Source organism: Peromyscus maniculatus, chromosome 1 (assembly GCF_049852395.1).
Source record: "Peromyscus maniculatus bairdii isolate BWxNUB_F1_BW_parent chromosome 1, HU_Pman_BW_mat_3.1, whole genome shotgun sequence".
Taxonomy (NCBI): Eukaryota; Metazoa; Chordata; class Mammalia; order Rodentia; family Cricetidae; genus Peromyscus; species Peromyscus maniculatus.
In genome coordinates this window covers 189,890,038-189,914,678 of record NC_134852.1, presented here as the reverse complement: position 1 = coordinate 189,914,678, position 24,641 = coordinate 189,890,038, and the positions used below count along the sequence as shown (strand labels likewise).

Sequence of the window (24,641 nt, the reverse complement as noted above, 5' to 3'; positions counted from 1 at the left end):
TCCAGGTCTTTGTTCCTCTTCTGGAGGAAAGGTGGGGAGGGGGAGAACTGAAGGAGAGAGGACTGGGTGAAGGAAGTGGAGGGGGAGGGACAGGAAGTGGGAGAGGGTGATAGGTCACCTCATCTATCAAAGGCTGCTCTCTCTGGGTGTAACTGAAACTCTTACATCCTAAGAAACCCCTTTGGTACAAGCAACCACAGCAGTTGGCTATCTGTTTTGATTTAAGGTTCATGGGCCATCAGAGATGATGCATTTGAGTTCAGTGTGGTGTGGTACACAGTCAGTCTAATGCAGGACTTCAGTGTGGTGTGGTACACAGTCAGTCTAATGCAGGACTTCAGTGTGGTGTGGTACACAGTCATTCTAATGCAGGACTTCAGTGTGGTACACAGTCAGTCTAATGCAGGACTTCAGTGTGGTACACAGTCAGTCTAATGCAGGACTTCAGTGTGGTGTGGTACACAGTCAGTCTAATGAGGACTTCAGTGTGGTGTGGCACACAGTCAGTCTAATGTAGGACTCACATTTCACTCACAGTTCAGACTCCAAGGGCTGGGGCGATAGCTCAGCTGTCAAAGCACTTGCCAGGACAGCACAAGGTCTGGAGTTCGGATCCCCAGAGCCCATGTAAAATGCTGGGTGGTGTGGCACAGAAAGGAGTCGGGAGGGCTGCTTCTGTCTCAGTGACGGTGGTAATAAAAACACCAGCTGAGTGCGCACTACATAGTCAGAGCTGTTCGTGCAGGGCCTCATTAAATAGTCACCCCACCTCCACAGCACACTCTGCCAGCAGTCCAGTTTTCAAGTGCACTGGAGGAAGATGAACACCTAAGTCTAAAGTCACACAAAAAAACACAGCCAAGACTTAATCCCATGTCTGCGTGATCCAGGCAAACTTAAAAAGTACAACGTTATATGACTTCCCTGGAGCGGGGCTGGGAAGCCCCAGCCGAGCAGGCGAGCGGCCGAGCGGCCGAGCAGCCGAGCAGCCGAGCGCCGAGCAGCCGAGCGGCACACAGCACATTTGCAGGGCAGCAATTGAGAACGACTCGGCAGGGGATCCCGATGTGCACTGCTGCACCCATCAGGTGAAATCAGCCACACACAGGAAAGGGGATGCGAACTGAGGCGTGGCTAATCGCGAAGCAGCAGTGAGTTACAAATGCAACAAATTGAGGAGCAAGACGTGAGGAGGAAACACCAGCTCCCTCCCGTGCTTCTCTGCAAAGACCCGCTTTACCCTGAACAATCTCGGCACCCTTTAAAATGTGATTTGAGTGCAGGAAAGAGAATTGTCAGTATTACTCACTCTTTAGCCCAAAGTTGGTTACTATATTGACTTCATAAATTAGAGTAAGATATTACTGTTCTAAAAATTTCAGTTACACACAGCTTTAATTAAACTATTTTTTTAAAGATTTTCCCCAGGATTTCTAACATCTACTGGGAAGTCTAACCAAGCTCCTACAAACGCACACAAATTCACAAATGTGACAACTAGCAAGGTAGAACCTGAGAAAGCTGATAAACGCTACACTACTCCACATTCTCTAAGGTGATAGATACCTTTTAAAAAAGACTTTAATGTTATGTGTACGGTGTTTTGCTCACATGTACGTTTGTGCACCATGTGAATGCAGAGCCCCTGGAGTCCAGAAGAGGGCGTCAGACTCCCCGGGACTCAAGTTACAGGCAGTTATGAGCTGTGAGTGCTAGGAATGGAAGCCAGGTCTCTGGAAGAGCGGCCACTGCTCTTAACTCCAGAGCCATCGCTCCAGCCCACTAAGGTTGTCCCTTAGTGCTCCACTCACAAATAGCGATGTCAAGGTAAGAGTTCACTCAGGGAGCAGGAGGGCAGAAGACAATGGCCAGAGGTCTGCCTGCCCCTGCACCACAAGGAGCAAACACGTGGTGGAGAAATGGGAGAGAAAGCGAAGCAGAGTGGCCGTGCGTGCGTGCGTGCGTGCGTGCGTGCGTGCGCGCGCTGTGGAGAGAGGTGGAACTGGTGCTGAGGGACGTGAGTGGCCTGCACTGCCACCCGAGGCCACGTGATGTCTGTGCCTGTGCTGTCCGTGGCCCTACAGCAGCAGGGGTCTGTGTTGACGTCCACAGCCATGTTACCATCAAAGGCAATGAGCATGCCTGTGGTCTGGACCGCAGCTTAAACCCACGTTGATGTCCGAGGGCCATCCTGAGCAGGCCCACCCCTCACTGGCCCTGGGAGAGCCGCCCACCCCCCACCCTCTCACCAGCCTGAGGCATGGGGTAGGAGAGCTGGCCCTGGCTCCTCACTGACCACCACACATGGGAAGCTGCCCCTGCCCCTTGCAAGCTGCAGAGTGAGGTGGGAGAGTGGGAGCAGGAGAATTGGCCTGGGAGGGGGGGATGGAAGAGCTGGCCCCGCACCTCAAGGAAGGATATATGGGAGGATTTGGAGGGAGGAAAGGGAAGGAGAAATGATGTAATTAAAATCTCAAACAACAAAATACTTTTAAAAGAGGCTCTTTATATTGTAAATCTTTGTTAAGCATATTGTAAATCCACCTTGGTTTTGGCTGATGTAAAAGATGACTGAGGAGAACAGCCAGTGGAATCAAGAGCATGCACCCACACTTTCCTGTCACTCAAATAAGCCAACGAATCTGTTTTCTCCCTCTGCAACCGCCTTCATTTAGAGCCCCAGGGTGTCCTTCCTGGTTGCTATGCAGCCCCGTTAACTACTTAGCATTAATACTCGGTGTTGGAGGAGATGCACTATGTGCACGTGATCATTTCCCAGAGGCCCAGGACAACCAACCCAGCTACCAACCAGGCCCACATCTAGGGTTCTGAGTCGGCACTCCCCAGGATCTACCCCACTATGAGCTGCTGGAGCTCATGAAGGGACTGGTCCTAAGGAACCATAACAGCAGGACCACCACGTCTCCAGGCAACGGCAGGATATCAGAGAGGAGCCTCTCTGGAGGTCCTGAATGGATGGTTAACAGAAGCCAGAGGCCTTGAACCTGACCAACAACTCATGGCAAAGAACATTTGCAAGTAAAGCCATCTGGGCAAAAGAGTGACTGTGTGACTCACCAAAGATCCCAATGCCACAGACAAACAAGTCTATGGCAGAGAGGCTGGGAGAGGCTAGAGAAACAGAGGAGTGACTGGGTTTTTTGCTGTTGTTGTTGTTTTGCGTTTGGGCGTTTTCTTAAACTATTTTTTTCTTTTTTCTTTTGGGAAACCATTTTTTTCTTTTTTCTTTTTTCTTTTTTGGGGGGGGGCTACAAGGGTGGAGGGTAGATACAGAAAGACCAGGAAATGAGTGGAACTGGTGTGCATGATGTGAAATTTCCAAAGAATCGACTTAAAAAAACATGTTAAAGAAAAATGCAGCCACCCTTCCAAATGCTTAGCACACTAAAGTCCTCTGTCAAGATTCTGTGCTACATAACAACAAAACACATGACTTACAACGAAAACACGTGACTTACGCTACACTGAAGATTTTATTCCCATATTTTAACTTTAGCAACTAGGAATGCACAAAAAGTCTCTTAAACATGACAACTTTTTAAGTAAAGATACAGTCCATCTTCTCACATCTCATACACCAAAGCCAAGTGCTCAGTTATAAGCTGTTCTGTAACATTTGATTATCTAGTATCATGAGGCTTTTGGAATTAAAAAAATTATAATTTATTTTTGTGCACTGGTGTGAAGGTGTCAGACCCCCTAGAAGTGGAGTTACAGACAGCTGGGAGCTGCCATGTGAGTGCTGGGGATTGAACCTGGGTCCTCTGGAAGAGCAGCCAGTGCTCTTAACCACTGAGCCATCTCTCCAGCTCCCCCTACTCCCCAGGCTTTTAGAATTTAAACAAGAGAATTGTCTTTCACAGACGCCTTTTTAATTATTTGTATAGGACTCCACCTAGTGGTAGAAAATATAAAAATAAGAAAATTTTTAAAAATTAGAGAAATTCTAAAATTTAGAAGCATCTAAAGTTTAGAGAAAGACAATTCTGGGAAGGTAATGATGCTGGTACATCGGGAAGATTCCAAATGTTAAAATGGATGAAGTGAAAATTAATGTTTTTATTATCAACTGTAATCTGATAAATCAAGACACTTCAATGTTGCGATAGATGTATAAATTTCATTCTGTAAATGAAACAGTAATATTTCATAGTTCTATTTTGGTAAAGAAAAAGTCTTTCTGATGAAAAAATTTAATTCCCAAGAAATATAAAAAAGGACTCTCATCTCCAGTAATCGGATTTTTATTTTTTTAATCAAAAAGCACATATCCTCATACTTTTTTCAATACTTTTTCTTTCACTGTGTCTTCATTATAAACAGTAAGTCCACCACAATATCCGGGAAGAAAATAAAATATATTGGCTCCCAAAACATATTTTTTTTCCTAAAACATTTAAACTTTGAGAAAAATTGATGTAATCTCAAAGCATTTAATCCTTGATTCCACATATTACCTATTTTTTACTGAAATAACAATAGTTTCTTTTCCAAATAAAATAAGCATTTTTCAAGTTGGGCAGTGGTGGCACACGTCTTTAATCCCAGCACTCAGGAGGCAGAGCCAGATGGATCTCAGTGAGTTGAGGCCAGCTTGGTCTACAGAGTGAGATCCAGGACAGGTTCCAAAGCCACATAGAGAAACCCTGTCTCGAAAAACCAAACCAAAAAGAAAAAGAAAAAAAGAAAAAAAGAAAGCATTTTTCCTCTATTCTCTAATAGGATATGTGAAATGCCTAGCCAAGAAAGAACTGGTCCAGGCCAATGGCCGCATGTTATTATGCAGAAAGATACTAGGGTGGCGACCAACATAAAAAGATGCATTTTTATTAAAACGTAATTGGAAAAAAAAAAAAAAAAAAAAAAGGAGCCTTGCAAGGAAAGAGACTCCCAAATGCTAGAAAACTCAAAAACAACAACTACCTTCAGGAATCCTGGCACTAGTGACCCTACTTTTGGTGTCAAATCTTTTCAAACTTTTTTGAGAAAAAAATGTCACGACAAGACTGTAGGAGGCGCCGACTCTCCCAGGCCTGCGACACCGTCTACCTTTTCAGTATCAGCCACAGGGCGCTCTGCTGTCACTCAAGAGACGCAGCAGGTTCAATCTGCACCTCCAGCAATAAAAACCGCTTCACAGCCTTCAAGTACAGGCGTCCTTGGGGCTTCTCTGAATCAGTTCTTCAGATGCCAAATCAAGCTTAACTTCCAGCTTATCATTCTTAATATATTTCTAATATAAGTTTAATATTTCATATTAATGAAATTACTTATCATTCATCTTTAAGTAATTTTAAATTAAATTATCAGATTCTGAGTACCACTCTTACTAATATCATAAAATATGTCTAATTTATATTAAATATATTTAATAATTAACCACCATAGTCTACTGGATTCTGACAAACTAAACATTTTTAAATGCTGTTTTGAAGACAATTTTAAATGGAACTACAAAAAAAACCTGATTATAAATTTCCAAAATCTATTAAAAACCATCCTATCCAATATATATTGTTTGACACCGTCTTCAAAGAAGAATTTTATAATGTCAGTAAGTTTAGAAGCTCGCTAAGCTGTCATCGGTAATCACACGGCAACTGAAAAGGCGAGATTTTAAGATATTTCCCCCTTTTTTTTTTTTTGGTTTTTCGAGACAGGGTTTCTGTGTGTAGCTTTGCACCTTTCCTGGAACCCACTCTGTAGCCCAGGCTGGCCTCAAACTCACAGAGATCCACCTGGCTCTGCCTCCTAAGTGCTGGGATTAAAGGTGTGCAGCCACCCCACCCCCCAGCAAGATATTTCCTTAAACAAAGGACCACAAATTATGACAGCCCTTTCAGAATGGGTCGGACAGAAGCATCCAGTCAGGATATGAGCACAGTTACATAGCAAAAGTGAGCTAAGATGCAGGGAAACAGCTTTGCCCAGATTGCTCAGATAAACCTGTGTGTGTGTGTGTGTGTGTGTGTGTGTGTGTGTGTGTGTGTGTGTGAACAGAGTATGTATGTGTGTGTACAGTGTGTATTTGTGTGTACAGTGTATACAGTATGTACAGTGTGTATGTGTGTGTGTACAGTGTGTGTGTGTGTACAGTGTGTGTGTGTACTGTGTGTGTGTGTACTGTGTGTGTGTGTGTGTGTGTGTGTGTGTGTAGGAAGCTACACTATGGTATTATATGTGTTATCACATGAGTGACCACTTTGTTTCTAGTTACATTTTTCATTCTTGGCTATTACAGATCGAGAAGGTAATTCAGTCTTTCCAGGGTACCATCTCTTCAAAGCAGTTCAGAATTCACCTGAGACCCTGTAGCTGGAGCCAGAAATGGACCCAAAAACTACAAACCTTTTTAGATAAACTTAGGGCTCTGGGTTTTTAACAACTATGTCAGAAGCTGTGAGGTAAAGCATTACTCAAAAATAGTGAAGGAGATGCCATGTGGGAGAAAGGCCTCTTATTCATAAATTCACATGATTTGAAATGATTTTCTTTTAAACAAATAATCGATTCCATCTAACTTAAATGAGTAAAACATTTGGTCAAGAAACTACTTAATTTTGGGGAAAATTCCATTCCAAGGATGCCTTATCCTACATAAGCTTCAATACGTACCTTACATTTCTTTCCAATTTCAGCTCAAGACAGTTACACTAGATAACACTCCGGAACTTCATAGGCCTTCTACACAAAGTCTATACTATCTTTTTATTCATACATCACATCAAATTTATTTAGTGTATTTTGTTTGTTTGATTTTGTTTTTCAAGGCAGGGTTTCTCTGTGTAACAGCTCTGACTGTCCTGGAACTCATTCTGTAGCCTAGGCTGGCCTCGAACTCAGAGATCCGCCTGCCTCTGCCTCCCGAGTGCTGGGATTAAAGATATATGCCACTTCCACCCGGCCTATTTAGTGATTTGTTTTGTTTTGTTTTGTTTTGTTTTAATCTTCTTAGTTCCTTGAGAACTGATAATGTCTTCCATCTTCATATTCGGTTCACAAGTGCGAGGCTTGTGAACAATTTGTAAAATTTACAAGTGTAAATTTTAGTAACAAGAATCACTCACTAGAGGGCACTCTTCACCAAGTAGCCCTCAGCAATCATACACCTGCATCAATTTACGTGAATCTCACACTCAACCTAACTGACATCTGAGTAGTATAAAACCTAAATAAAATAAGCTTTCTCCTTGTTTTTTTTGTTTGTTTGTTTTCTTTTGATTTTTTCAATATGGAGTCTTTCTATGTAGCCCTCGCTGCCCTGGAGTTCGCTATGTAGACAAGGCTGACCTCAAATTCACATAGAACCACCTGCCTCTGTCTCCTGAGTGCTGGGATTAAAAGCATGCCCTGCTATTTTAAAGCTATTTTATCTTGTTAGTCATTACTTTAAAATAAGTATTTAAAATAGTGAAACAGAACTACGAACACAACAAAAATCCAATCTCAAGCTTCTGAGTGACCAACACGGCACAGGATAAGCTTTCAGTACATGCCAGCTGACATTTAGTAAGCATTAGGGTACTGAAAGAACACACACAAAAATAATTTCACCGTGGTCGGGATGTAATTTATGAGAGAAGAGGAAATAAGTAGAAATAATTGTACTGTCATATTAAAGTCAGTATTTGAGTTTAAAATAAATACAAAAAGTACATGTATCATATATACCAAAAGCTGATATGAAATCAGCACTAACTCTTTAATTAAACAAAGTGAATATCAAACTGTGCTTCACTTTCTACATCAACATTAAATACCTACAAATAGATTATTTTATGATTTATTCATGCGAAGTGTTGTTGTATGCAGATGATGCTAAAGTCACAGACTGGTAAAACAGCCAAGCTTTCTGACAGAACTGTGAGCTGTTTAACCTATGCCGGGCGGAAGTGGCATATAGCTTTATGTGTTCACTGTGGTATGTGTGTGTGCACACACACACACACACACCTGTGCCACGGTACACGCGCAGAGGCCAGAAAACCCTGAGAGAGTCGGTTCTCTCCTTCCACCACGTGGATTCCAGGGACTGAACTCAGGTCAGCAGGTTTGGCGGCAAACATCCTACCCACTGAGCCATCTTGTCAGCCAATGTGTGCAATGACGTAAAAAAATTCCAGGAAGCACCACATGATAAGCTAGAAATAAGGCTCGGAAATAAGCCAAGTTGAAATGGGTAGACTACAGGAAAATAGCATTCCCAACACCCCAGGCCTATGATGCTGATGAGGATGCCATCAAGCTTTCTGCATGTTTTCCTCCCAAATTATTATAATAATTTGTACTATTGTAATATTGTACTATAATATTGTACTGCTACAAAACAACAACAATAATAATAATAATAAAGATTAAGGCATCCTAAGATTGGCTGGGTATCCAAACCAACAGCTGCAGCATAAATGAGAGTCCCTAAGAAGTTTAGGGGAGGGGCTATAGAACAGAGAACCCTGGAAAAGACCTGTTATAAAACACCCATTCTTTGTATATCTGCCCACGAAATAGTTTATCCAGTTGGCTACGTGTGCTCGTAAGATGCTCTCTAAGGGGCTGGTGACATGGCTCAGAGGTTAAGAGCCCTTGTTGCTTTAGAGAGGACCCAGGTTTGACTCCCAGCACCCGCACAGTAGCTCATGACCATTCACAACTCCAGTTCTACGAAATCCGAGACCCTCTGCTGAACTTTGCAGCACCAAGCACACATATGGTGTACATATAAACACACAAGCAAAACACACATACATAAAATTAATAAATCTAATAAAATAATGTCAATGCTTTATAAGATAATGGCAACCTGATTCAAGTTCAGTTGAAATTTAAAATATTCAAAAATTGTTCTACAATAGAGCGAACACACTCTACCCGCTTTAAGGGTGAGAGGGGCTGGGGACTAGACCTCTGGTTTTGCACTGGAACAGGGACACACGTTTTAAGGGGTTATCTGGCTTGTCTAAGCATCATGAAGAAGCAAAGGCCAAAAAATGAAGGGCTATCTTCCTAAACTTCTGATGTTGAATTTTCCTTGCCTTGCATTCCACTGGGGGGGGGGGGGGTTCCTGCCGTTAGTTCTCACTAATAGTATTCCATCCCCGTATATAGGAAACATTAGTTAACATTAGTTAACATTACTTCCTGTAACGAGCTGACACTCATGGGCCTGGCATTGGCACTCTCTCTAACGCTGGGTAATAGTGCAGCACACTCACTAATGAACGTCCTCTATGGGAGGGCTGATGGTGTAATCAGCCAACACAGACTTCCAATAGACTTCCTCCTTCCTGTTTTCACATTCCTGACCAAAGAGGCGTCCCTTCCTGTTGACTTTCAGACTACTTGGTAAAATACAAAGGGTTAAGAAATGGAAGCACCCCACACGTATCATTTTATTTGTCTTCTAAAATAAACAATTGCTAAAATCATCTTTAATTTAAAAATCTTGCAAAAAAAAAAAAAGATAAAAATCTCACAATAATTAAGTAGATTAATGCATGTGGATAGAGACGGCTTCCCTAAAACAGTTGAGAAAATGTAACAAAAATATCAGCCTGTATAGGGCAAACCTAATGTGCATTTTGCCAATAGCTTAAGAGTTGAACTTTAATGCTTTGCCAAAATCCCTCACAGGAACATTAGTTTACAATTAAAAAGAAATGTGCCTTAAGAAATGTGCAATTAAGAAAGAGTTGGCTTCTCAGCAAAACAGCATAAAGAACATATGAACCCAGGGCAAAAAATAATAATAATAAGGTACTTTGTAATGCTAAAAATTACAAGTGGAGTAGTATATTTACTTTTTTAAAAAAAATGTAACACTGATTTTTATATACCCCAAAACAGGAACAAATTTTCACAAAACGACAACTAGACTCTTTAAAACCCACTATTTAAAACTGTTATGTCGCCGGGTGGTGGTGGCGCACGCCTTTAATCCCAGCACTCGGGAGGCAGAGGCAGGCGGATCTCTGTGAGTTCGAGGCCAGCCTGGGCTACCAAGTGAGCTCCAGGAAAGGTGCAAAGCTACACAGAGAAACCCTGTCTCGAAAAACCAAAAAAAAACAAAAAAAAAAACAAAAAAAAACTGTTATGTCAACAGGAAAAATACAAAATTCAAATAGCAAAATTTCTCTGAAGCAATAATAAGGAGATCAGAATATATGGACTCAGCGAGGGAAAAACCAGACATAAAAGAAAATCACTGGAGAAAAACCTACAGCATTAAATAACGGTGTCAACTAAGCAGAGGGCCCAAATTCAAAGTCACAAAGTACAGAGATGAAGGACTCGTCAAACAGAAGGGAGAACGGAATGTCAGGACACCAGTGGGGCTAACAAAACCAAAAGACAGGCTTCAACAGTCCCAGACCAGGCTGGGCAGGACTCCATGGTCAGGTAAAGACAACCACAGACCAGGCTGGGCAGGACTCATGGTCAGGTAAAGACAGGCTTCAACAGTCCCAGACCAGGCTGGGCAGGACTCCATGGTCAGGTGAAGACAACCACAGACCAGGCTGGGCAGGACTCCATGGTCAGGTAAAGACAGGCTTCAACAGTCCCAGACCAGGCTGGGCAGGACTCCATGGTCAGGTAAAGACAACCACAGACCAGGCTGGGCAGGACTCCGTGGTCAAGTGAAAAGACAACCATAGACCAGGCTGGGCAGGACTCATGGTCAGGTGAAGACAACCACAGACCAGGCTGGGCAGGACTCCATGGTCAGGTAAAGACAGGCTTCAACAGTCCCAGACCAGGCTGGGCAGGACTCCATGGTCAGGTAAAGACAACCACAGACCAGGCTGGGCAGGACTCCGTGGTCAAGTGAAAAGACAACCATAGACCAGGCTGGGCAGGACTCATGGTCAGGTGAAGACAACCACAGACCAGGCTGGGCAGGACTCCATGGTCAGGTAAAGACAGGCTTCAACAGTCCCAGACCAGGCTGGGCAGGACTCCATGGTCAGGTAAAGACAACCACAGACCAGGCTGGGCAAGACTCCATGGTCAGGTGAAGACAGGCTTCAACAGTTCCAGACCAGCTTGGGCAGGACTCCATGGTCAAGTGCTTACCTCGAAAGCACAGCAGCCACATTTAAAAAGGCCGCATGTGGGTGGGGCAGGAGGCAGGACAGGCGCATCCCTGGGGCTAGCTGGCCACCCAGGTCAGCCTGATTGGCAAGTGTCAGACCAGTGAGAGACCCTGTCCCAGGAGAAAGGTACAGAGCCTACAGAACAACAGCCAAGGCTGTCCTCTGGGCTCCACATGCGCATGTACACACAACACACAAAAGCATGCGTAAATAAATCAACAACAGACAAGCCACTAGTCTAAGTGTGTACGTGGGGTGTGTCCATGATCGAAGTTGCAACTACCCAAAACTAGAACTGACGAGAGAAATATCACCAAAACAACAAATTATTAAATCATAAAATTATATTAGAATCCCAAAGTATTTAATAATAACTTGAATCAATAAAATTTGAGTAGATGGATAATTTAATAAAATACAACTTATTGACCATCTAGGGACAGATGGTCTCAAACAGACTGATTATTGCAGAAGAAACGGAAAGAAGGAAAAGACGCACCATGAAAGCAGCAGACCCGAGCTGATCTTCCCAAGGTCTCAGCCTAGAGAGGTCAGGTTTAGTTAATGTGTATGCAATGCACAGAAACTGAAGGAGAGCTTCAGTTTTGTTTCATGAGGCAGACAGGGCACTGACTCGAAGGCTGTCCCAAGGAGGCAAGCAGACCAACCTCACCTTACCAAGACAAAACATCCTTAAAAGCACACAGCACAGCAAGGCACAGGAGACACAGATCATCAGCACCAAGCAGCTATTCTGCAACGGCAGGACTGTTTCTTTAATGGGAAATCCAGCATCAATTCAGCCACCGGTGAAGCAAGAGAAAAATCAGAGGACTAACCCCAAAGGTGCAGAAAGGCACAGGACAAAAGTCAGCCTTTTTGTTAGACGCTCCTCTAACCCCAAAGCCAGCTGTCCTGGGGAGGGCCACTAAAAGCTGCTCTGGCAGTTAGGGGACAGAAAAGGTACTGACACTCTGCATGCAAGGTGGCTCCAATCCAAAGTGCTCAGGACCAAAGGTGTCTGCTATGGTCTTCCCTCAGATGCTGAGAAACCTGCACATACATAAGACGACACATCTCAGGAAGGAGACACGAAGTGCATTTAGACTTCTTTACACCTCCTACACAGAGCTGAGTCGTAATCTAGCACACTATTTTGGGTAACTAAACATAAAACAAACCATGCTGTGGGATTTCTCCCTTGTGGCATTATGTTGGTGCCCAAAAAGTCTCAGACTCTGGGGCATTTTGGAGACAGATTTTTCAGATTAGAAATACTCAACCTGTAGTGTGTTCAACATGTGCATTAGACTATAAAGTCAGAAAAGAGAAAATCAAAAACAAAACCAAAGAAAATTTAAAAACATAAGACTAAGAAATGACAAGAAAAAAGTACAAGTTTTTCTAACGCATCATTATGGGTTGAATGTGAAATGTCCCCCACAGGCCACCGTTTTGAAAATGTAGTCCCCAGCTGGCAGTGTCATCCTTGGAGGCCATGGAATCTATCTGAGGTGGGGCCTGGGCTGGTGAGATGGTCAGTGGGAAGAGCACTTGCTGCACCAGCCTAACAACCTGGGTTCCAGCCCTGAAGCCCACCTAAAGGCAGGAGGAGAGACCCAACTACAGGTTGTCTCTGACTCTACACATACGCCGTAGCACATGCACACACCTCCCATGTAAACAATAGCAATAAACAAAGGCAATTTTTAATGGGGGTGGGGCCTAGTCGGTTTTTTAAGGCGATACCTGGTTCCCAGCCCACTCTCTGGTCCTGCAGCATGGGAGGAGCCTTTTCACACTCCCACTGCAACGGACTGAGCAGCTCTGCCTTGCCTCCCTTGCCATAGTGTCCTAAAATCCGTTTCCCATACTTTGGCTACAGCACCACAAAACCAACAGACACACACACACACACACACACACACACACACAGAGTCAAAAAGTTGTCATCTGGGCTGAGGGTGTAGCTCAGTGATAGAGTATTTGCCAAGTCTGCACAAGGCACTGGGTAGTGAGAAAGGCACTAGATCACCAACGTTTGTAGAGGAAGTGTGTGAGTATGTGTCTGTGCGTGTATGTGTGTGTGTGTGTGTGTGTGTGTGTGTGTGTGTGTGTGTGTGTGTTACTTTGGTGTAACTATAAAGAAATAGCTGAAATAGTTAACTATAAAGAAGGGTTTATTCTGGCTCACTGAATAAAGGAGGTCACTGCTTTGGAGATGTGGCAAGGCAGCACACTGTGATAGGAAACAAATCTGCTCTCCTCATCAGCCAGAAAGCAGAAGAAGAGGTTGGAGTCCCACAGCACCCTTCTAGGGCATGTCCCCAGTGACCCAAGTACCTCTCACTATACCCCATGTGATGGCTGTTCTTGGTTGTGAACATGACTACATCCAGAATTAACTAAAACCCAAATGCCTGGCCACACCTGTGAGGGATTTTTTTTTTTTTTAAAAAAGATGTATTTATTTAATATACATAGTGTTCTGCCTGTATGTTTGCCTGCAGGCCAGAAGAGGGCGCCAGATCTCATTACAGATGATTGTGAGCCACCATGTGGTTGCTGGGAAGAATTGAACTCAAGACCTCTGGAAGAACAGCCAGTGCTCTTAACCACTGAGCCATTTTTTCAGGCCCAATTTTTTTTTTTTAATTAAATCATTTGAAGTGGAAAGACCCACTTCTAATCCAGATCTCTGAGGTGGGAAGATCCACCTTTAATTTGGGCCACACCTTCTGCTGGCAGCCTACAGAAGGACATGGAAGAGGGAAGCTTGCTTTCTCTTTGCTGCTTGTTCTCACTAGCAAGTCCATTCCTTCACTGGCATGAGAGCCTATTTCTTTAGGATTCCAGAGTATAAGGAAGACTAGCTGAGACATCCAGCCTTGAGGACTAAATAAACTATTGGATGCTTTGGACCTCCCACTGGTAGAGGGAGGTCCACTGTTGGACTAGCTAGACCACAGCCTGTAAGCCAGGCCAATAAATCCCCTTTCTCCATATATATATAAACTCGTTCTATAAGTTCTGTTCCTCTAGAGAACCCTAACACACTTCACCTCCTAAAGGTTTCATCACTTTCCAATAGAACCATCCTAGAAATAAAGCCTTTAATAAACAAGCTAAACCACAGCAACACGTGCTTATTTATGTACGTATAAGACCAATTATAAAACATAAGAAGAGACTCCATTAAAATAACAAAAAGTCAAATACAGTCATAATGCTACGTAATGATGGGACTATGCTCTTCACCTCTCTGTCCTTCTCCCTCCCTCTTGCCCTCTCCACCCTCCTCTCTCCCTCCCTTGTTTGTCTGTTGTCTTTTTTGGTGGTACTAGGAACCAAACTCAGGGCTTCAATGCATATTAAACAAATACTCTTATCATTGAGTTATATCTCCAATTCACAGGCTGTTCTAAGAAATGCACTGTGAGATGCGTCTGTCATTGACTGAGCACTGCAGAGTGTATTTACATAAAACCAAGCGGCAAAGCCTACTGCACATCTAGCTATTAGTGTTTTTCATTTCTTTTACTTTTTTATTTATTTTTTTTAACTTCCTTGTTGAAAAATAAGTCATGGCTGGGAACCTAACCCAATGGGAGACTACATGCTTAGCAAGCAGGAGACCTGAGTTCAACACCACCTATCACACAAAAAGAGAAAGCATACACATGCACCTAGGCCTACCTAGAACGATCAATATCATTGTCTTTCACCTCCACATACTGTACTGGAAGGTCTTGGGGGCGCAATCTGCACAGAGCTGTGATCTCCTTAACAACAAAGCCTTCACCTCCTAGAGGACCTAAGGCTGCCTTACAGCTGACTTTACACAGAAAAAGCAGAATCTAAAATGGTGATTTGGAGGCTAGAGATATGGCTCAGGGGTTTTGAGTGTTTATTGATCATCCAGAGGACCCAGGTTCAGTTCCCAGTACCCACATAATACCTCACAATTGCCTGTAACTCCAGTTCCTGGGGATCCACAACCTTCTTCTGGCTCCTGCAGGCGCCTGTATTCATGGTACACTAAACTCAGACAGGCACAAACACATACACATAAATAAAAAATAAATATTTTTTTAAAATAAAATAATTTTCAAAAGCAAATTTCAAAAGAAACCACTAACAGCCTCTTAAAAAGTATACAGTTGGCTGGGTGTTGTGGCACACACCTTCAATCCCAGCGCTCAGGAGGCAGAGGCAGGTGGATCTCTGTGAGGTTGAGGCAGGTCTATAGAACAAGTTCCAGGACAGCCAGGCCTGTTACACAGAAAAACTCTGTCTTGACAAACAAAAGAAAAAAAGTATACAGTTGTACAAGCTTTCCTTCTGTATGACCAGCAGCATAGTAGACCTCTTTACCACAGCCTCGCCACAAATATGACATTGAGGTGCTGTGCTATGACCAGAACTATGACATTACTGTCTTACATAAAGTTTCCAACTCCATCACTACCTTACAGGACCACCACCATACATGAAATCTGTCATTGATCAAAATGTCTCCACAAGGCATATGACTACAACTCTACACCTAATCTTAAGAGTTCTAAAATTTGGGCTGGAGAGATGGCTCAGAGGTTGAGGGCACTGACTGCTCTTCCAGAGGTCCTGAGTTCGGTTCCCAGCAACCACATGGTGGCTCACGGCCATCTGTGGTGAGATCTGGCGCCCCCTCTGGCCTGCAGACATGCAGGCAGAGCACTGTATACATAATGGATAGATAAATCTTTAAAAGGAAAAAAAAAAAAAAAGAGTTCTAAAATTTATTCATGGAATACTTTCAAATCAGATTATATTCTTGGATAGAAAGTCTTGAAATTACCAAGATGTATGTTCTCCCTAACTAATCGATTATAATAAAATACTTTCAAGTTTTTTTTAAGAGCTAGACAAGTTGATTACAAAGTTCAGTTGAAGAATAAACTAGAATTACCAGGAAACCCCTTTAAAAGGAAAAATGAGTAACAAGGTAGAGATAGCCCAATCAGATAGAGCAAACAACAAAGCCTCCATACTTAAAAAGGTCTCTTACAGGACGGAAAGAGACGTAAAACATTAACAGAACAGAGGAACCAGATTCGGTCCCACTGTGTATTAAATTCAGTACCTGATAGTGGTAACATCTAGAATCAATGAAGGGGGAAAAAAATCTACTTTTTTAATAATTAGTATTAAGCTACCTGGACTGCATATAAAAAGGGATTAAACTAGAGCCATTCCTTAATCATATCTCAGGAATATACAACAAGAATCAGATGTAAAAGAAAAAATAAAATCATGTTAGTACCAAAAGAAAATACAGGTAAAGTCCCTTACAAGAGCATAAACTTTTATACCATGACAAAATCCAGAAACAAAAAGGGGGAAAATTTGGCTGTATTTTATTTTAAAAAAAAAAAAAAAAAAAAAAAAAAAAAGCTTTTGCAGGGCTGGAGTGGTGGCTCAGTGGTTAAGGGCACTGGCTGCTCTTTCAAAGGACCCGGGTTCAATGCCCAGCACCTGCATGGCAGTTCACAACTGTCTGTAACTCCAGTTCCAGGGTATCTGGCATCCTCCACAGACAAAACCTGAATGTACATAAAAAATAAATAAATATTAAAAAAAAACAAGTTTTTGCATAAGGGAAAAAAATTAAACCATAGGCAAACAACAAAATGAAAAATGTTCCCAACTAATGGTACGTAAGTTTTTTGGTTTGTTTGTTTTTGTTTATAGTTTCTCTTTAATATTTACTAAATTTTTCTTTGACAATTTTACATATATGCATATACATATATATAATGCATTCTTATTTCCTTGTTTGTGGTAGTTTAAAAGAAAATGGCCCCCAAAGGGAGTGGCACTATTAAGAGATTTTGTTGGAGTAGATGTGGCCTTGTTGGAGGAAGTGTGTCACTGCGGGAGTGAGCTTTAAGGTCTCGTATATGCTCAAGCCATGCCAAGTGTCTCAGACCACTTCCTGTTGCCTGTACAAGATGTAGAACTCTCAGCTACCTCTCCAGCACCACATCTGTCTGCATGCCGCCATGTCCCACCATGATGATAATGGACTGAACGTCTGAACTGTAAGGTACCCAGTTAAATGTTTTCCTGTATAAAAGTTGCCATGGTCACGGTGTCTCTTCACAGCTACAGAAACCCTAACTAAGACACTGTTGTTCCCTCTCCTCCTTTGATGTCCCTTTTCCACATTCATGCCTTTTTGTTTTGTTTTGTGACCCTCTGATTTTACCCAGCACGGTCTCTGTGGCCACTGTTTTGGAACTACCCACTGTAGCCTGGGGGGCTCTCCATTTGGTACAACTGAAGGTACTGGCTGTCCTTCTCCCAGAACCCGTCAGCAGCCAACAGTACAGCAGGAACAGGTCAGAGTCCATGAGCCCCTCCCCCCATCCATGACGCTGTTGATGTGCCGTGTGCGGGTCCAACCACAACGGCTACAGGATCATGTCTGCAAAGCTGTGTCATGCCCTCAAAGCAGCGGCTCCATCTCTTCTCCCACCTGACAGTCTCTCTACTCATCTTCCGCCATGTCTCCTGAGCTTTCGAATGGGTAGCATATGTGCCCTAGTTAGGGCTGGGCACTAAGCTATCCATCACTGTAAGCATGGTGAACACTCATCATTCACCAGCAGTACCTATAAAGAGAAATTTCTCTGATTAAGGACGAGAGTAGCATTTGTCTATGAGAACACTTAGACTGCACCTTGGTGCTGGTCAATTTAGCTAACCCACTGTAGTGAAATCCCCAGGAGAAAGTTATACTAAGTGAGGTGGCCCAGGCCGAGAAAACAAACCCACAGGTCTCTCTGATAAACGGATCCTTGCGTTGATTCTTCAGTACGCATTTAACTTGGAGTACCTGTACAAGCTAAAACAATAAACTAGAAGGGGCCCTTCTAGTGTGTTGGGGGGGGTGTTCAAAGGGGGAGTCGCCAGTAGGACATAGGTGATTTGAAAATAGAGAGAGAGAACACTGAGGGTGGACAGGTTCAATTAGGAATGGAGGCTGAGAGGCAGGGGAGAAGAGGGAACCCAGAAAGAGGGTTAGATGAACTGAAGGATATCTGAAAAAGTCGTATGGAACCCACTACTTTGTAAGCCAATTTTTAAAAATGAGTAAAAAAAAAAAAAAAAAAAAAGTTAAAGAGAGACAGTCTGCGTGGCTAGATAATACTGTTCCCAGAATCCATTGTTTATCAAAGAAAAACTCCAGTGCTAGATATGAGGTGCCTCTTTATATGGTCAGGGAGGCCACAGAGGACCCCAAAACAACACAGGCTACTTCCATGCCTTTTGATTACCCACCAGACCTAGACTATCAGACAGTGCTGCTTAAGACACCTTGGGTGCCAGCTGTATAGACGGCAAGCGGAACTGCGCTGAAGACTCCACCCTGCCAGCTGTATAGATGGCAAGCGGAACTGTGCTGAAGACTCCACCCTGCCAGCTGGATAGATGGCAAGGGGAACTGCGCTGGAAGATGCCACCCTGCCAGCTGTATAGACGGCAAGCGGAACTGCACTGGAAGACGCCACCCTGCCAGCTGGCTTTCACAGTGCCAGAAGTGCAATGCAGGCCGCTGGGGAAGATAAAACATCAATGGTCTCTACCAGAACCCTACAAACTGCATGGCCAACCTGCCAGGCAAGATGTTCCTAAAGGTGTAAGAGAGGCACAGTGTTACGGGGACAACCAACAGCTCTCAGCTTGCATTGGACGCCTGCCCCATGGAGGGAATGGACACATGCCTGGTACTGTGAACATGGTCTCGCACAAAAGTTTCTGAAAAGTTCTGAAAGTGTTACCACGGTTTTCTGGTTGTTTTTTGTTTTGTTTTGTTTTGTTTTATATCAAATTGGGTTCTTTTCCCTCTCAGAATTATGAACCAGTAACAAGACCCAGAACCAACTGAGAAGCAAAAGAGATTTTATTCTTGATCAAGAATGGGAGACATGGGAAAAAGACTTCAAAGTCAGTTTCTCGGCATACTGGGAGTCAGGAGAAACATAGGGTAAAAGAAATAAAGAGAAAGGATTGGCTAACAAAAGCAAAGAACAAGCATGTCATTTCTAGGAAAGAGATTTTTCAAGAATTTGGTTGAAGATTTTATATCTACCAAGGGCGCAGGTCTGATATCTGAATTGGTAAGCTGTTTGCTCCATGTATACATATATACATATATATGTATGTGTGTGTGTGTATATATATATATATATATATATATATAGTGGGGGGTGTAATGTGTACACTGGTGTGTGTGTGTGTGTGTGTGTGTGTGTGTGTGTAGGGGGGTGTAATGTGTACACTGGTGTGGGTGTGGGTGTGTGGGTGTGGGTGTGTGTGGAGGGGGGTGTAATGTGTACACTGGTGTGTGTGTGTGTATGTGTGTCTGTGTGTGGAGGGGGGTGTAATGTGTACACTGGTGTGGGTGTGTGTGTATGTGGAGGGGGGTGTAATGTGTACACTGGTGTGTGTGTGTGTGTGTGTGTGTGTGTGTGTGTGTGTGTGTACATCTGTGTGGATTCCAGAGGTCAGCATCATGTGTCTTTAACTGCTCTCTACCTTAGTCTTTGAGACTGTATCTCTCCTAAACCTGGAGTTGAACAATTTTGTATCTAAACTCAAGTCCCCACATTTATATGGCAAGCACTTTACTGAGTCGCCTCTCCAACCTCTGGACCAACAAGTTTTTCTATCAGTGACTCTTACGTCTCTTGACTAAAGTTACTGAAACACATTTACAATCAGGAAGGTTTTTACCTTCTCCCTGTATCTGTACAATGGCTTAGCTTTAGAAGGCATTGATAATTTTTTAGAAAGCCCTGGTTTAAAGGAGCACTGTTCTAGTTGGCTTACTGATATAAACGAATGGAAAACCACACTCAGCAGTGCACACCTTTGATCCCAGCACTCGGGAGGCTTAGCAGGAGGCATTATAGAAGTTCAGAACTAGCCTGAACTACAACTATCTAAAAAAAGAAAGAAGGAAGGAAGGAAGGAAGGAAGGAAGGAAGGAAGGATGGAAAGTGGACTACTCGAAATTCCAAGAAAATAAGGAAACTGGACTTTCACTACATTAAATGTGTTGGTTCTTAAAAAGAAAAAAAATTCTCCCTACAGAAATTAACTCAGAAATGTTTAAATGCTCAATGTTACATGACAATAGAATTTTGGCAAACAACCCTAGTATGATTATTTACAAAATCAGCTATTTCTTATTTTTGATCATTTTATTCAACTAAGATTTTCCTAACAATTTACTTGCTGATCAAATAAGTTAGCATTACTTTAATAATATTAAGATGATGAAAAAGGCAAGTTTTATGCTCAAATAAACTGAATCATTACTTTTTAATATGTCTGAAAATAATTACCAAGATCTTCAAGTAACTTTAAAAGCTAGATATTTAATTAATAATCATTCAATCATCCATCCAGTTAAATACAACAGAATACTAGACCTGACTACCAAACACAACTGAATTATATACTCTGTTGCTCCTTTTTATATGTCTTGCAGAGGCCTTATTTATATCTAGGACAGTTAATGCAAGTGTTCGTTTCTCCACCTAGAGAAAGTGTGTGAAGGATATTTGTAACTGTGCTTTTGTGTGTTTTTTCCAGAGCTGGTGGCCAATCTTTGTAATCTCAACACTTAGAAAGCTGATGGAAGAGGACTATAGTGAATTCCAGGCTGGTCTGGGCTACAGAGTAAGTTTGAGGTACAAAAATTAGATGGATGGATGGATGGATGGATGGATGGATGGATGGATGGATGGATGGATGGATGGATGGATGGATAGATAGATAGATAGATAGATAGATAGATAGATAGATAGATAGATAGATAGATAGATAAAAGAAAAAAGAAAAGAAGAAGAATTCTCCATTTTTTGTTCTCTTTCACACTCTAAAAGCTTACAGGAAAGTCCACAAAGCTTTTGCTTATATGGATTACAGCTAACAATATTACTGCACTGAAAATTAACAGAAGGATCAGCAGGACGGCTCCATAGGCAAAAGTACTTGCTGCACAAGCATGATAGGCTGAGTACAACCTCTGGAATGCAAATAAAGCTCATAACTTCCACAAGCACACCATGGCATGTGCCCATGCATGCTGAGCACGTGCACACATGCACTCACACATACACACTCACACATACACACATGGGGGGGGGGGAACCACACATCATATACCCACACAAACATAGTAAGTTACATTTAAGTTTCAAAAAAATCAAACCCATGTCAGAACATACTAACACGAACTGTAATCCTAGCATTCAGGAGGCAGAAACAAAATAATTACTTGAGCCAAGAATTTGGAGACCATTCTCAATAACAAAGTGAAACCCCCCTCACTAAAGGGAAAGAAAGAGAGGAGAGAGAAGAGGGAGGAAGATGAACTGAAGTGAAGTGAGAACGGCCATGACAGGCTCTGGGCAAGCTGGAGCACAGGACCAGGAATACAATTCTGTGGAAATCAGAAGGCCTGGGAACCACAGGGGCCCTATGAGTCCAAGAATTCAGAAGCTCCAGTATCCAAAGACAGAAGATCTGTGCCCCAGCACAAGAAGAGAGAACTCGGGGGCTGGAGAGAAGGCTCAGTGGTTAAGAGCACTGGCCGCTCTTCCCAGGTTCAATTCCCAGAACCCACATGGTGACTCACAACTGTCTGTAACTCCGGCTCCGGGAGATCTGACACCCTCAGCACCTGGCTCACATTTAGTGCAGACATGCATGCAGGAAAAACACTCATACCCATAAAATAAAATGAAATCGTTTCGAGGGGGAACTCAGCTTTCCTCTGCTGTTTCATTCTGTTGGACGCTGCTCAGATCATGAGACCCATATTGATGAAGTGAAGAGAACTGAGGAAGGCTACAGCAGGAATCACAATCCGACCTATAATCTAGGTCTCAAGTAAGAAAAGAAAAAAATTCTAGGGCTGGAGAGATGGCTCAGAGGTGAAGAGCACTAGCTGCTCTTCCAGAGGTCCTGAGTTCAATTCCCAGCACCCACAGGGTGGCTCACAACCACCTAATGAGATCTGGTGCCCTATGCAGGTATACGTGCAGGCAGACCACTGTATACACAATCTTGAACGAGAGAGAGATCTACAGTAACACTGACATCCAATAAAGCTATACGTTAGGCACCTGCACAGTCACTGGATCATCCTCTAATGTACGTCAGGATGTTTGAATATCTCCCCCAATCATCCTAAGCAGGTAAACATAGGAAAGAAGAGGATGGTACCCTAACATTTCATTTGTTTTGTGGTAAAGCCATTATTTGGGGGGTGCAAGCCTGCAATTCCAGCAGCTGGGAAATAGAAGCAGAACATGGTACAAATTCAGGACCAGCCTGGTCTACTTAGCAAGCTCCATACAGCCAATCTACAGTTATTTTGTCTAAATTCAACCAAAAAAAAAAAAAAAAACTCTTAATCTTGTCTTACTTAGACAATATATAATTTAAAACTTGACCAGGAATGGTGCACAGACCTTTAATCTCAACACACATAGAACTCTATGGGTTCAAGGCCAGCCTGATCTACACAGTAAATTCTAGGACTGCCAGGGGGATATAGTGAGACAGTCTAAAAAAAACTTTAAACCTGCTGACCTTTACAGGCCTCTGCTCTGGGGTGATGGCCAGCCCTGGTGTCTGAGTCATTCCTAAGATCCAACAAAGGGACTTGGTTTCCAGCCTCCTCAAGACCAGGAGTAACACACCATAATAAGGACTCATTTTCTATTCCACCGTCACTGGCTGGGCAGCTACCAAAACCAAAAGTACATGTTCTGATCCGTGGCAAATAAAAGCAGTACTGAATCACAAATCAATTGCTTCAATGAACAAGTTAAGGAACGACTGTCCCCCCGTGAGACTACAGAGGTCCTTCAGTACAATCTGTTGTCACCAAGTTTTCTTGGAGTCTGATTCATATTTTTACTAGTATATATGTACAGTTTGGTAAGAAGATTCATGTAAGTAAATTAAGAAAAGGTACTAATGAGGCCTTCCCATATCATAGCAGAACTCTGTATAATAAGAACATATAACCTGCCTATTGAGTGCCTGGAGGTGACGGCACAGCAGAGAACAGGCAAGCCTCATGTTCTGGGCTTCCTGGGCATCTCAACACTCTTCCCATTCTACAAATACGGAAACAAGGCCAAGGGGGTTGAATGAATGACTTTTACAGTCATCCGTGGCATGTCTACGGGAAAGAAACAAAACGCACCAGATGAACTGGCTCTCTAGGGTAAAGTGAATTTGCAATGCAAACTGACTTCACTTTATCTACACTTAACGTGGAGAAAATAGAGTTCCATTTCCAGGAAGTGTATTCCGAAGAAAGACTATTGACAAGGCACAATTCGTCTCAAATTCCCTAAATGAGCAAGTTCATTCATCCTAACTGTGAAAGACGAGACCTTAATTCTTGAAGAGTGTCTAATCTATTGTTAATGGTTCTGTACAGGTAGCAGCTAATATCCGTCTGGTATGGAATATTCACTACCTGGTACTATTCCTTAAGAGAGTGGGTTAGGATCCATTTTAAAGCAAACTGGAAATTTAATGCAAAACTAGTAAAATGCTTGTCAACAAGTAAAAGCTTCCTGTCCCAAGAGCATCGTCACCGCAGCGTGAACCCGAGCCATCGGCTCCTCCTCTGCAGCCCACGCTCGCGTCTCGCCCGAGGAGAAGGGTGCTGCAACCGGGGAGAAAGGTGCTGGCGTCTCCCGCTCCGTTTCAATTCTCCCACGCCCGGAGCAGTCAGTGCACCCGGGTTTCCTCCGGATCTCAACTCTGCACCCGGGTCGGTCACGCCAGCCGCCGGCAGGCAGGTGACCTTCGTCCCCAGCACAGAGCCGACAGCCTCGCCGCCGACACAGCGCTCTCGGGGTCAGGGCCTCGGCACATCAAGGCCCCGGGCTGGGGCGGCTCCCCGGGTCAGAGACACCCCAGCAGCCACACCCACAGGCGGCGCGGTGACAGGTGCCCCGGCCCTCCGGGTCCCGCAGCCCACGAGCGCCCGCCCCCGCGCGCACCACCTGTCGGGCCGACGCGCGCGGACGCGCGCGCGCGCCCCCGGGCAGCAGGCGCCCCGCCCGGCTCCCAAGGAGTCCCTGGCCAGGGCGGCCCGAAAGCCGCGGCAGATGGAAGCTTTACCGGAGGGTGGGCCCTACGCAGGCGGTGTCGGTGCTTTCGATCTCCTGCAAGATCCGCTCGTGCTCCGGGACCGTGCCCAGAGCCTCGCCGCTCTCCGCCATCTTGGCTGGAAGCGGAGGCGCCGGCCGGGCGGGCGGGCGCGGCGCCGCGCGGACCGCAGGAGCGAGCGGCAGGTGGCGCAAGCGCGGCGCGGCTCCGCGGGGCGGGGTTTGCGGGGAGGGGCGGGGCCTGTCTGGGTGGGGCGCAGAGGGTGGGGCCCGCCCCTGGGGAGGGCCCGCCCCTGGGGAGGTAGCGCGGACTGCGGGGGTGGGGGGGACCGGGCCAGGG

The 24,641-nt window shown here is 43.9% G+C and overlaps 1 protein-coding gene and 1 non-coding gene across 6 annotated transcripts in view; one reads left to right on the top strand and one right to left on the bottom strand.

The window, feature by feature from the left end:
* The window catches only part of Exoc6 (exocyst complex component 6), a 159,706-nt gene that overhangs the window by 121,885 nt on the left and 13,180 nt on the right, over positions 1-24,641 (bottom strand). The window contains exon 1 of one of the 5 annotated variants that reach the window (XM_076562941.1): positions 24,315-24,505. The exons of 2 other annotated variants lie outside the window; for them this stretch is intronic. In XM_076562941.1, coding sequence (XP_076419056.1) covers positions 24,315-24,415 — 101 coding nt within the window. In that variant the 5' untranslated portion in view covers positions 24,416-24,505. Of the gene's footprint in view, positions 1-15,069; positions 15,168-17,628; positions 17,749-24,314; positions 24,506-24,641 lie in introns of those variants that run through there. 2 more of the 5 variants (XM_076562945.1, XM_076562944.1) reach the window with 2 other exon arrangements.
* Positions 22,724-22,812, top strand: LOC121827015 (small nucleolar RNA SNORD86). The gene has a single exon (XR_006069163.1). It is a non-coding gene; the product is annotated as a small nucleolar RNA SNORD86 (small nucleolar RNA).